The sequence below is a fragment of the Apostichopus japonicus genome, chromosome 4 (genome assembly GCF_037975245.1).
Source record: "Apostichopus japonicus isolate 1M-3 chromosome 4, ASM3797524v1, whole genome shotgun sequence".
Taxonomy (NCBI): domain Eukaryota; kingdom Metazoa; phylum Echinodermata; class Holothuroidea; order Aspidochirotida; family Stichopodidae; genus Apostichopus; species Apostichopus japonicus.
The window spans coordinates 13,129,019-13,143,681 of NC_092564.1; the positions used below are offsets into that span (position 1 = coordinate 13,129,019).

The window sequence follows — 14,663 nt, forward strand, 5'->3', positions numbered from 1 at the left end:
GATATTGACAAATAGCGCCGTCCTTTTTTTTGTGATTTGACTTTTTGCGGGAAAGTTTAGTTCGCGAAACTAGGCTAGCTTAAATACCCGACGAAACCGAATTCAGATTTAATGCTAGCCCGATGTGGAAAATTTCCGCATAGACCTCGCTGAAAATTAGTAGATAACGACCCAATTTAATAGGGTTAGCTCTTGGCCAGGTTCTTTCCGAGTGGGTATTGTTAGAGCTGGACAACTTGGAGTTAAAAGTGTGATACATTTGAGGTCTGTATACAGTATTAACAGTATTGGGGCTAAACCTACCGTGGCGTTAGGCTGATGTAGGCTTATTGTTAGCCAAGAAACCTAACCGAAGTGACTGCAGAATTGAAAGTGTTTGTATTCAATTGCTGAGTGAACAAGATACAGTTTGAGCACTGGTAGTTACGGGTTAAGGCTATAAAGAATAAGAATATAACAAATGAATAGACCCACAGTAGCAGTCATGATATTTAATGCAAGACCACACAAATGCAAACCATCACTGGGCATCAGTTTCACCTTTTTTTGTCAAAATCTCAGTTAGGCTAATCAGAAAGAAATACTTAACCTAGCCACCAAACAAAATAGGCTTATTGATTTATATAACATTTCCTGAAATTTTATAAAACTCTGTCCAGAGGAAAATAGAAACACACAAGCTCAGTAAATCCAAAATTTTCAACTTACAAATTGCCAAAGCTGCTGACTGGTACTGTGGTAGGCCTAGCCAAGAGCCTACAAAAATCATCCGTATTCAATGTCACCGGTGAGACAAGAAACTGACACACTATTTCTTGTAATTGAAATGATGAATGGAACTTTAAATGCTTACACAACTAATCAATATTTCACAAACTGACCAACAATATGGGATATAAATAATGTGATTCAGTCAGACAATAAACTAGTAAACTTGAGCTCTTTATTGCTGTTACTTGTTAGAATACCACATGCTACTTAGTGTAGTCATTTTTGGAGTATTCACTTTGCGCCAAATGCAATGGTTATACAACTAGAGAAATTACACTGTCAAAATTTAATGACCAATTTCAGTTTCAGTGATTGAAATACGTATACATATGGTTAGCAAACAAAACTTAGGCCTAATTTGATATTCCTAGGAAGTTCAGTAAATCATTCTTTTACTAAATTTTGAAGTTATTACAGTTCCCTGCTTTAACCATTAGAATGAAATCTTTCTTTACAGCTGTGGTGATAATACTGATTCAACATGGCAGCCGATGTACTCCCATTATCCATGAACCCAGAGTTGGTTGCAGCTTGCAATGCCCTTGGTTACCGTGAAGGAGATAAATATATGAAGGAACCTTACTGTTTAGGTAAAGGTTTGATTTATTTTGCAAAAAAGGAAGTTTTCTCTGCCAGAGAAATGTAACAATATTAGTCGTATGAGAAAAGTTAATGCTCTTACAAAGTTGCTTGTATTTAAACTTATTTAATCAAAGTACTTAATATGACCTTCACTTCATAATATTTTCATTCCACCTTGTGACCCATTGTTTGCAGAAACCGTGAAAGATTTAATTCGATATCTTCGAAGAGAAGATGATACATGTGACATCCGCAGGCAGTTGGGTGCGGCACAAATTCTTCAGAATGACCTCATACCGATAGTGATTCAGTATAACAGACAGACGGAACTGTTGGAGACATGTATCAGGTAAATTTAATAGATATTATGTTCTGAATTGATGGTTTCATCATTATTAGCCTGTTAATTACCTTGTTGTAAGTTGTGCATATTTGAATTATCAGCTACCCTTCTTTTTGGTATGGATTCATTAAACAAAATAATATGTTTTATTTCAGATTAATGGTCAACCTCACTCAGCCAGTTGACTTGTGTTTTCCTAAGCCAGAGACTAAAGGAGACAAAGTGTATCAGAGTTATGCATTGGAAATCTTGTCCCACCAACAGTCCTACAAGGAAGCCTTCGGAGACGAAGAATTTATGGCTTGTCTTGCATCCAGGTTGAAGAGGCTGCTTGAAAAGGTATTTTGTTCCTCCAACCTTCCCTTCTTTTTTCTTGGAGAAACATCTGACAGGAAAAATTCTGTACATAAAGGCCAAAGGTAAAGGAAGAAATGAAAGTGGAATAGATTGGATGGATCATCACTGCTACTTGCATCATCATTATCACTATCACCATGGCTATCATCATCAGCCTCACCATCACAACTGTCACTAGCTTCACCTCCATTACTAGCAAAACTTACCATAACCACTACCATGGTCATCAGGAATCACAATTTACCACTACCATCACAACCAATCTGGCATCACCTCCACTACCAATACAATCGTTAACACAAATGCTACCATCATCACTGCTGTCGTCTTCATCACTAACATTATCACCATCACAATCAAATAGGCATCACCTTCACTACCAGTATAACACAACCAATACCATTGTCAAAATCACCATTACTCTGATCATCACTGTGGCTATTACCATCATCATGGGCATCACCATCAATGCCATCACTACTACTAGAATCACAATTACCACCACCATCACAGCCAAACTGGCATCACTTTCACTGAAGTTATTACTACAAGCAGTACCATCATTGTCACTACCATCATAACCTGAAACTGAGTTATGTCTTTACCGTTCCTCCTAATACACTCCTGATTTTTAGTCTGTTCGAATCATTTATTTTGCTCTTTCACAGCCGTGGGAGAAGAGGAGAGAGGACGATACCCTGTTGATGGAGAGAATTCTGGTCCTAATCAGGAACATCTTACATGTGCCCGCTGACCCGATGGGTGAACAGGTCAGTATTTGAAGGACCATTTTGATATGTTTAAGTATGAAGGATGTTGTAATGTACGAATGATACCTTTAAAGTATTGTCTGTTTATGTCAATATGAGGAGTAGCATAAACAGAGGGGAATAAGTGTGGGGAGGGGGTGGGGTTGGTAGTTGTAAGGTGATGTGTAACCTTGTTCAGATAGTTAAGGGTAGTTTTATGGACAAGATTCAGTGTATTGGTATAGTGGAATACTTAAGTATGGCTAAACATGAGAAAGCATGAGAAAATACTGTACCTTTAGCACAGACAGCCCGGTCAATGTTTTTTCACATACAAAAACACTTCTATGGATATATGGGAGTAGGGATGTGGATTATTGCATTTATAACAGAGACAATGATAGAGTATACACAATGTTGTTCTGTGAAGTATGAATAACCATTTAAATGATTGAATATTCATGATTTCTTGTTCAGAGAACTGATGATGATGATGATGATGATGATGATGATGATGATGATGATGATGATGATGATGATGATGATGATGATGATGATGATGATGATGATGATGATGATGGTGGTGGTGGTGGTGGTGGTGGTGGTGGTGGTGGTGGTGGTGGTGGTGGTGGTGGTGGTGGTGGTGGTGATGGTGATGGTGATGGTGATGGTGATGGTGATGGTGATGGTGATGATGATGATGATGATGATGATGATGATGATGATGATGATGATGATGATGATGATGATGATGATGATGATGATGATGATGATGATGATATGAGTCTCAATGATGGTGTTCTCAGGAGTATGAATAACCATTTAAATGATTGAATATTCATTATTTCTTGTTCAGAGAACTGATGATGATGTGAGTATCCATGATGGTGTTCTATGGAGTATGAATACCAGTGGCTTAGATAAACTCATACTATACATTGCCAGTTCTGAGGGTGAACAGCATTGGTGCATCCATGCAGCTGAAATCATCTCAAGAATGCTCAGAGAACAGGTTGGTCATCGTTTTTCCTTTAAATTCATTGAATTAATGTATTTTTTTTTGAGGTTTAAGCTTCTTCCTTGTTGATGTATTTACTGTACATCACACCTGGAAATTGGCTTTGTGTATATCATATTATAGAACAAATTAAATTCATGGTTTTAAAATGAATGAAGAGAAGACTATTTTGAAAGTGCTCAGTTGATCAAAATGTCGACATGTATCAGTTGCAAATATTTTTGTTGACGCAACTGTTTTGTGAAGTTTCAAAAAGTTGAGTGTCCTTTTGATAAAGATGCACAATTTTCTATCCAAGAAGGCCTTACTTGTAAATGTATTGAGCCTTGCCTAACACATTTCTTACATTCCAGTGATAGATATCTAATAAAGAAAAGTTCATTTCCACTTCATTTTCAACTGTCTGAAATGTTTGCAATGTCTATCATAAAAGTGGATAAATGTTGAGAAGATTCTCTAAGGTTTGTTCGAACTAAACTGACAGTTCATGGAATGATTAAGCTTTGATCTCATTTATTTTGACTTCATCGTAGTCACCCGAATTTATAGCCAGAGCCGGACAAGCCACAGCGATCGGTGAGAAGAAGAAAGAAATGGCGGAATTGGAAGCACTTAGAATAAAAGAAATGGAAAAGAAAAAAGCTCGACAGTTTAAGCTCAGCTCAAGGTAAGCAGTTTGGCATCCCATGACAACCAAGTATTATGAAAACCACTCGGAGCCACTCCACCATAAGTTTATTGTAGCACTACGCTGTTCTGTAAATCTTAAGTTACTTTATACATAGTACTTTATACATAATACTGTCAAACAGTAGAAAAATTAGCTTAGAAAGCAGATTGGTGGACAGCAGGGACTATTCATAACCAGAGCATAGCAGCGCATTGAATGTAAATTGTCTGCCAGGGGCCATAGCACATTCCCATTTCAAATCCTAGGTTTTTCTTTTTTATACATCAACAAAACAATTAATTTCAATGTCAAGTTAAGTTGGCTTGGATGTGTTTATGTTAGACCACCTCAAATATTCATGAGTTTCTCACTTATGGAAGTTGACAAGCTGTTGTTTTGAGCATCATTATACACTAGCTGGATTATGCCACATTGGCACATAAACATAAACGACACTCATCGTTACATGGTATCTGATAACAGCCTGTTCTTCAAGCTACAAAGACATGAAATGCCCAACGTCAAAGTCTGAAGAAGAATATATATATATTACATAATTCCTAGATATTCTTGTTTACAATATCAACTGTACTTGTGTCATTATTCCTGACAGACATTCTCGTTTTGGTGGAACATTCCAAGTCAAAAACCTCAAATCCATCAGTGAATATGATGTTATTTACCACCGGACGCTTCCAAAGGACGTCAACTCCATTTCGTTTGCTCTAGACAAGGCTCCTGCGAAACGACCAAAGCATCGTCTGCCGATGCAGGACATGACCGTGACCCGTAGGTCGACACTCAGTATCCGACTCTTCCTGAAGGATTTCTGTTCCCTTTTCCTGGGGAATTGCTACAACCCCATGATGTACAATGTGAAGGTAGGATGGAAGAATGTTCTCTGTAAAATTGCAATTGGTTGAAATCGTTGTAATTAGCTGAAGGGGAGCAGAAGTGTTTCATTTCTTTGGGCCATGTTTTAGCATGACTAATATTTTAAATCTAGGAGACCTAGGAGACAGATCACATTTGAAACAACATTCAGAGGCGAAATTATTTTAAAAACAACATGAAAATGATAATGAAACTTTGGAAGAAGAAAAAAAACGGGCAGCTATTCTCAACTTTGTTGTTACATATGTAACAGTTGGCCTATTCATACACTTATAAGATTCTAACTATATGATAATCCTGTATTGAAAAGAATGAAGGAAAATTTCTATACCTAGAGCTTGTAATTGATATGATCTGTAGACATTTTTATTTCAGTCTTAGCTGTGCAATTGAGAAATACATATATTCTACCCATGTTAGATATATGGTACCAGTCATGGTACCTATACCTATATGGTACCCATGGACTTTGATTCAAGGTGTACCTCAAATGCTTTGAAGAGTGAACGATCTGTCAGTCTAGTTCATGATAGTAATGATATGGAAGCCTGTTTTCTTGTATGACACTACTCTGTTGTTGTCAAGCGAAGCATGAGAACGTCATTAAAAGTTTGTTTACTTTATCAAGCGTGTTTTTAGCATTTTGGGCACAGAATGTGAAGATCACAACAACGATAGTTTGCAGCAGGTAGACGTGGAGTAGGATTGACCAACTTTAGATCATTTCACCGTATTTTCACGAAACTCTTTCTCTTTCTAGGATCATATTTTGCATCAGAAGGCGCAAGAAAATGACGACTCGTACTATTTATGGATCATGCGTTTCTTCATGGAGTTCAACCGTCTTCATAATTGTCAGGTCGACTTAGTAAGGTGAGGCAAAAAATTACGGTTTAATTAAATTATATTCCAACAATTGAGTGTCATAGCGAATATTCCATTTCATACCTTTTGGGTATATATTCCTGTCGTACCCTTCCTGATATATGTACTGTGAGTGCTAGGGTAATTGTCACTTCATCCTCAGCAGCACTATGAAATTTCACAGAAATATAATTGGAATTCTCAATTATGATAGAGTTCAGATCCTCTGAGGTCAACTGAATAGCTGATGTCACTGGTTGAAGTAATTTCTTTGCTCTTTTAATATTCATACTAAAAGTAGTTATACATAGTGGTAGACATAGAGGTCAAAGGTTACTTTTTGTCACAGAGGTCAAAGTCTGAATACCTTGTAAAATCTATAAATTGGAAAGCAATTCTTTGATAAACTTCATATGTGGCATGTGGATGCATATTAGTGAGTAGAAGTACCCTGTGTTTTTTTCCAAACCACTCAAAGGTCATTTGAGGTCACCAAGGGTCAAAGTATGAAGCCTTTTAACCTTCATAAGCAAAGCTTGAATTAACTTTACACTCAGTACATGGATCTACATAAGTCACTAAAAGAACATTGTTTTGTTGGGGTCCAGTCTAAACTTGAATGCAGTGCACACTTCGAAAGTGGATAAAAGACCAATGTATGCTCAATTATATTAAATGCTCCCATGTAAGATGTGGCAACTGGCAAGGCTCACTAAGACTGTTTACTTTTTAGGAAAAGTCATAGTAAGGTTGGTTTTCGATCCAAGAACAATCACGGTGTTCCCATCTGAAATGACTTTCTAAATTGAAAAGATTCCTAAAATTTGAGTTAAAATGTTGAATTGGAAGGCACCCGACGTGCTAGTTGTAATCCATAAGCCCTCGCCGGTTTTCATATCCCCACATTTGTGGTCGCTTAAGCGTCGTAAAAATAACTGCTGATTAATTTATCATTTGCTTCACTGCTTGTCCACCAGTTATTGGCCCGTAAAAGAAGCTTGTGGTGATCGACATGTGTGTTAAGTTTTGTTGGGTTTGAAGATTTTGTATAAGGAGATAACATGCACATTACTGATATGTGGTCTGGAATTGCATAAATGTTAACAAAATGTCATGAGCCTGAGCGAAATTAGGGCCATAGAATGTATTTAAAGTTAGCAATGGTTTGACCAGATTTGGCAACATTTGTACAAGACATTTAAAGTATATTTCCAGAAACACACTTAGAAGTGAACAATCAGACAAAATCTAACTTCGTTACTTACTCCCGGAAAAAGCAAGAAATAGAAAAGATGCTACTTACATCTGGCTGCTGAGAACTAAGATAAGCACCGTTTTAAATTGAAATTCTAGCATGGTGGACAATTTGTCTGTCAGCCAAATATCAAACTTTTGTTCATTTTGCTCAAATGGGAAGTCTTATATAAACTTCACTTTTCCTACAGCGAGACCTTCAGCATTCAGACATTCCATTATGTACAAATGCAGATTCTAAAGTATGTGGAGATGCTCACCACTGATAAACAGGAAATGAAAAACTGGGCAAGGAGGTATATTTCAATTTCAATTTTAATCATTTAAATGATGTTTGATTAATATATAAACTAGGCTATGATGACAGGTGTTTTAAGCAGCTTTTAAAGTTTGTTGGATTATTAGATTCTCAATACCATTTCACTTAATAGTTTTGTAAAGAGAGGGTGCAACTTAAGTAATGAAACAGGTAGAAAGGTTGCTGGTTTGTTTTTTTCTTCACAAATCCCAACAATATTTCAGCTGTTGCATATATTATCAGTTTCAAAGATTGGGAAATGGTTGGTAATTTTATACTTGTTCTCTTTGGCATAGATTTTCAGTTTATGAATGGGATTGAAATATTGGCCATCTTAGATTCACTTTTGACAGAAAACCGTGGTGGGTGTGCGGAAGGGTCTGGGAATAGGTAGAAACACTAATCATCTGTTGTTAATTGTTCACTTGTTCCACTGTATTTTATGTCATAATTATGTGTGCTGCTTCTCTTGAACAGACTTCATATTGCTGTGAAGACTTACAGAGAACTCCTTCTAACTCTTGACGCGATCTCCAACCACCCCGAGGAGACAGTCAGAGAATCCTCTCACGTCATACAGAGCAACGTCTTCTATGTGATAGAATATCGAGAGATATTACTACTCTTGCTCAAGACTTACACAGACATCAAGAATACCAGGTATAACAAAGCGGGAGATAAGTTTGTTTGACCTAAAATATAACATGTGTAAAAGTAAGTTGGCCTGAAGTTTCGATCCTATCAGGATCTTCTTCAGAGGCTAAATGACAAGTAACAGTAACAGAAGGGACAAAACATGCACAGAATACAGACAGGTTAATGAGCACGGTGAACACAATGAGATACATGTAAGGGGATTAGTAGACCAGGGATGGAGAGAAGAAAGCAACAGGGGAAGAGGAGAGGTATGAGATAAACAGTGGAGGGACAAAGGGAGGATTAAAGGAACGGGGTAGGAAATAAACTGGAGAAGGACAAAGACAGAAAGGTGTGGAGAAAAAAAAATATATATATATATATATATATATATATATATATATATATATATAACATAGCGGGAGATATGTTTGTTTGACGTAAAAGCTATTACAGTAGAACATGCCAATCTTGTCCAACACAATTTTAGATTATTTCTTGAAGTACGGCAATGAAAGAAAGCTAAACAATTATAAACCTGAATCAAGTTTATCAGTGATTTTGTGGCCTTCACTCCTCTCCACTCTTGTCAATTCAAACACTGAAACCCACCGATCAAATTCCCAAAGTCAAACGTATCGAATGGAATTTTTCATAATTAGTTTGTAAATTATGTTTGACACACATGATCTGTTGTGAAATTCAATAACGTTTTACAATGTAATAAAAGTGATGGAAATGCGAAAACCTTCACTTTCTTTTTCTGTGATCTCTTAAAGGACATTCCTGATTGATCTTGTGGACACCACCCATATTTATCTGAAGATGTTGGAGAAATATTGTAAAGGGAAGAAAACTATCGTTGTTCAGGTAATAGAAAGAATTCATATTTTAAACCTTGTGCGAAATTAGGATTCACTTTGTAAAACTTTGTAATGCTGATCTGGTGTTTATAAGGTTTGTTAACAAGTATTGTAAGTTCCTAAGCCAATTCTTGGAGACGTTGTGATTTGGATCTTTCAATCATGTTTCTGGTCATCGTTAGCATGTGGAATCATGTAAAGCAGATTTTAAGTTCAAAGAAGTTTACATTTTCAAACAGAAATTACTACATAATGTTTGGTTTCGTTCACTTCATTTCTTAAAGAGATTACTTCCAAATTTAAAGGCGAGACTTTCAGCAGAGCCCATATTTTGATCCCAAGTGAGATTTAATATTCTTAATCGAAGAATTGTCTCTTTGAACTACTGTAACTGTGATTCTTGTGTCTGTAGTAAACTAAACTCCTCATTATTAATTCACAATTGTCTATTAAAAGGAACAGATGTTTTCGTCATTACATTTGTATTCAGACATAATTACACACTGACGACATATTTTGTATTTTAAATTTATTTCAGAAAAAAGCCAGAAAGAAGGCCAAGCGAAGGAAAAGTAAGTGGTAAACTAACGTGATACCTCTCTTCTTCATGATATGACCTAATGACAACAAAGAATAGCACTGTTAAAGTATAAGCTGTTTTCTGACTGCTGAACATTAAGAATATATAGCAGTTGAACTGGGTTCAGCTTCTCGTGAGTCTAGCTTGCAGTTTGAACAGACATCTTGGTAATCAAGCAATAGATGGAGCTGTTCATGACCATTTAGTAACATTGAATGTTGATATACCAGGAAGGCCTTCTCTGCTTCTTCGTTGTATTTTTTTCCTGCCAGCATATGAAGGTATGTTATCAGGTAATACATCTTGACAACAATGTCTGTGGGAATAGCCAAAAAGCAGAAAAAGTTTACATAACATCACAATTTTTGGAATGGAAATATCTATTTCTTTTCAGTTTGGAAGTGAAGTGCCCGGCATTGTTGCAAAACTTGAGGAATCTTCCTACAGATGCAATATTTAGCCTTGCCGAGCCCATCTGTGTGTTGTGTGAGCTAGTGATTATGTTAGTGCTTAAAATGCATATTTCAAGGAAGAGTTTACTTAAACAAGTTACTATTTACACCAATAATGAAATAGGAATTACATCCTACTCATATTGTTACACTTTTAAACCAGATATATTGTCTGATATAGATGGAATGACATTGTCCCTCTTTTTGAAATACTTGTTTCAGAAATGTAAATATTCCATTTCATTTGGCTTCATCTCTCCAACTGCAGAGAAGCAAAATAATGAAGGTCAGAACCAGTCTGCAGAAAACAGGGAGACAGAGTTAAATGAAAGCTGGGATACCGTAGCGGGGGATTTGTCTGCGATGTTGCAAGAACGAGAGGATATTCCACAGAATGTGATCCCCTTTGATGCCGCCTCAGAACAGCCTGTGGAAGAACAACGGTGAGCTTCTTGTTTATTCTGTTACGTAGGACAAATGGTTTTCAAGACTCTGCTGAAGGGGATTGGAGTAGGGTATTGGAGTAGGGGTCAAATCTGGCCATAAAAGATTAATTGCCTGCATTCTTGCACTAATCTGGTATGCGGTCCCTTAATTATTAAAGACGTTAGACTTGGGTGCCCTGCCAGCCCACCCTGCATATGATATGGTATTGCAATATATAACCAAAGTCTTTTCTCTGGCCGTAGAAAAATATGTTTTGAACCTTTTGATGTAGGGGAAAATAAAAGTGACTGATTTGATAAAGGACTGGTTCTCCCATTCTCCAACCCCCCCCCCCCTCCTTTCCCTACCAAAAGAAAAAAGTGTGACTAGTCAGGGATATGCAAACAGTGCCACGGTTCTTGAAATGATACAACCCATTTATTTTGTGTCCAAGGAGACAGAGTTTCTTCTTTATTAGATAACAGTTAATGACAATAGGTTCTGCCCTGATTCTTATACTTAAAGGAGACTAGAGACATTTGCCTCCCAGTTGCAACAGGTTTTTGAAAGTGATACTTTTGAATTTAATATGCTTCAGAGCACTTGTTCTGACAGTGTCAGCAGTATGAATATCCTGTTTCTATGAAGCTGCTCATACTGTCAGTGCATTTGCATTTAAGCTTGAAAGTATAGCTTAAATGTTTCTAGCTTTAGAAAATTCTTCCAACTTTCTGACATCTGCTCTCACAGTGATGGTAGACTCTAGGATTGGTGTTGTTTTCTTTTCTTTTTATTTGCATGGTTTGAGATGTTACCATGGAAATGCAGAAAGATACTGAAAGTAAATTCCTTAAAACCTTGCTACATTATAAGAAGAGGCCTTGAAAATTTGGGCTATTTAGTCGTCCATACTGTCAGTGGCAAGCACTGGCAATTTGCCTTAATATAGATACTAAACACATGATAACAGTTGTCATGGTAACAGTTGTCAGTAAAAGAATGGTTGTGATTTCTGTACCTATCATAATCCATATATTACTACTGCTTATTATCAGCAAATATTATTGGGCTGCATTTAAAAGCATGTACAGTAAATGATGTGAGTTGTAATTCAGGGAAATGCCAGTAATAACTTGGTTTTAGCCAGTCCAGTAGATTTTGTAAAGAACTGGCATTTTTTAACAAGTAGGTAAAATTGTGAAATTCGAGGCCTGACGAAGTCCTTATTGTTATCTCATTTGTAGATCTGATGCTATGATTCGTATCCAGACATGTTTACACAATGGACAAGGTGGTGATGCTATTGCACTTCTAAGAGCTGCAAGGTGAGTTACATTCATCCTGCGAGATACTTCTTTGCATTATTGAGAATTCTTACTGTAAAGTGGTATTTTTATATATTTTTGTCTCTCGTAGTTCTTCATATATTACAATGCTTTCCTACATGACTTGATGCACTGACCCCTTCAGTAGCAGTCAATAATGGCAAATTTAAAATACCACTTTGAAAATGACAATTTTTCCTCATTGTCAAATGAATTCCCTCAAACTATTCGTTAATATACATTTAACTTCTGCCATGTATTTCATCCTTAGTGAGGGTCCTGTTACATTAGTGCTACGGTACAATCTTGAAAAATTCCTACATATTCCACCATAATAAGTACAGGGCATAATAACTTCCAAGATGATAAACAATGTTGAACTCATAGGAATGCGATTGTTCTGATACTATCCAATCAATATTTAGGAAGGAACATTTTCACAATATTTGTGACAAAATCGTCATCAGTTTTGTTCAGAGATTAGTAAAATGTGTCAGATGTAGGAATTTTACTTGTTGTAGAAGATTGTAGCTGATCTGTCGCTGATGCATGCTGCCAGCTTGGTAATTACTTGCCATTACCTGCCATTTTGGTAATTAACTGCCATTTTGGTTATTAACTGCCATTTTGGTAATTAAATAGTACAGAAAACATGAACTTACAAAGAAAAATTTGTACTTGAGTATCAATTGTTGGATAAGTTCATCTGTTTTGCTGCCATTTTGGTAATTAAATAGTATAGAAAACATGACATAACATAGAAAAATTTGTTTATTAGTATCAATTGTTAGATGATTTCATATTTTGCTGACTCTCAGCTGATGAGGGGTAATAAAAAGAACTAACAGCATTTTCTTCTAAAAATGCGTGATTCTTAGTGTAGAAAATTTGAAAGTGCAATTCCTTTTCTTTTTTCCTTCTTTTTCTCCTTCTTCTTCAGGGAAGTGTGGCCAGATGGAGATGTTTTTGGTGCTGCAGAACTAGCACCTGAAGATGAGTTCATGGCCTTGAGAGAAATTCACTTCACAAATTTGAATGGTAGGTGCAAGTGCAGGCTGCAGGGGGTGAGGGGGTGATCAATGTCAATGAATGACCTCTAATGTTGCCTCCATGAAGCCACAATTGTAATGTAGGTGACATGCTTAGTACCTAAGGAAGCTTGGTGTACTAATGAGTCCAAATCAGGCTAATACCTGTATCAGTCGATAACTTAAAGGCATTGAAGACTTGCCCCAAACCGTGTGCCACGCTCTGAAAAAGTTAACTTTCCGTTGCTTCCAAGGGAAGTTTTCTTCTTGTCGCTACAAAATGCAGACAGTAATGAAACGTGATACCTTGTTATCTTTTATAGACCTGAGATGTCCATCGCTGCTATGTGCACTGTGTTGTGGGTATTGACCGTAGCTGTATGTATTGATTGTACACTAGTGTCTAATAACCGACGGTAGAAAGCTGTGTGTGTATTTTCTGGGATCGATGGTGGTGTCTAACACTTATGTTACCCCTCATTAGAAACTAGGTCAGATTACCGGCATGAGACGTTTCTTTGTGCGCGAGTCTTCAGGCCCTTTAAGCCAGGGCAAATATTAGTTGTAGTCAAAAACAACCACATTTCTGTTCACATGGCCATTATTAGCTTTAGAGGTTCTCAGGCAGATGGCTAGTAGTTTACATCAAGTACTGCATACGCAAAATGTACAACAGCATGGCCCTTCCCTTTTCACAGAAAGCAGATGAGTAGAAAACTGGTGAAGTTGTTTGGCCAACCATAAACAAAAGCAATAAATCCTCCACAATTTATTGCAATCATTTGTTTGGACACTTTAGACTCAAAATAAAGTGGAAAAATTCTTTTCATGTTTTTTTTATTTACTTTAACCCTCTTCTGTCTCTGAGTCTTGTTGCTATGGTTACTTGCAAATTACATTTATTTTCACATTTAAAAGATGGTTATTTTTACAATTTCAGTTGTAGAGGATACCCCAGCGGCAACAGTCGGGGATCCTATTGACGATGAACTGGATGACGGTAAGTTGCTTACTGATTTTGTTCTTATATACTGTATTCATGGTTGTGATATTAATAAGGACTTCCCGATCTAGAATCTCACAAGTTTAATGCTTATAACATCTACTGGCTAATATGAAGTTCTCACAGGCATTTTCCTGAAATACAACACACATTAGTAAATGTACAGGCTTCATGAACAGCCCAATAATATTTGCTGAATATAAGCAGTCATACAAGGTTTTATGTTAGGTACGGAAGTCATAACGATTCTTAAGACTTATTTTTAAGACTTATTTTTAACTAACAATATTATGTGTTTATGTCCTCTATGTCTACTGGTAGGAAAATGCCAGTTCCTACCGGCAAATGTTGCAATCCACATGGCATTAAGCCAGTAAATAGCCAGAATTTCCTCCTTAAACAACACCTCTATTCATACCCAAAGTAAACAAGCAGTCTTGCCACTTGTATTCCTTCAATGCAAAGAATGGATATTTGGATAAGATAGACTTATAGTTGTAATATTGTTATAACTTGGAACCAGATTGTCAGTTACTTTTAATGTATATTG

At 36.6% G+C, this 14,663-nt stretch overlaps 1 protein-coding gene across 1 annotated transcript in view; it reads left to right on the plus strand.

The window, feature by feature from the left end:
- The first annotated feature begins 61 nt into the window (after positions 1-61).
- LOC139966492 (protein timeless homolog) overlaps positions 62-14,663 on the plus strand; it is a 28,805-nt gene continuing 14,203 nt past the window's right edge. The window contains exons 1-17 of the mRNA XM_071969553.1: positions 62-264; positions 1,229-1,361; positions 1,549-1,702; positions 1,852-2,035; positions 2,722-2,823; positions 3,659-3,814; positions 4,354-4,487; positions 5,104-5,371; positions 6,145-6,257; positions 7,694-7,798; positions 8,278-8,460; positions 9,216-9,306; positions 9,838-9,871; positions 10,600-10,774; positions 12,002-12,082; positions 13,023-13,120; positions 14,051-14,110. Coding sequence (XP_071825654.1) covers positions 1,253-1,361; positions 1,549-1,702; positions 1,852-2,035; positions 2,722-2,823; positions 3,659-3,814; positions 4,354-4,487; positions 5,104-5,371; positions 6,145-6,257; positions 7,694-7,798; positions 8,278-8,460; positions 9,216-9,306; positions 9,838-9,871; positions 10,600-10,774; positions 12,002-12,082; positions 13,023-13,120; positions 14,051-14,110 — 2,047 coding nt within the window. The 5' untranslated portion in view covers positions 62-264; positions 1,229-1,252. The remainder of the gene's footprint in view (positions 265-1,228; positions 1,362-1,548; positions 1,703-1,851; positions 2,036-2,721; positions 2,824-3,658; positions 3,815-4,353; positions 4,488-5,103; positions 5,372-6,144; positions 6,258-7,693; positions 7,799-8,277; positions 8,461-9,215; positions 9,307-9,837; positions 9,872-10,599; positions 10,775-12,001; positions 12,083-13,022; positions 13,121-14,050; positions 14,111-14,663) is intronic.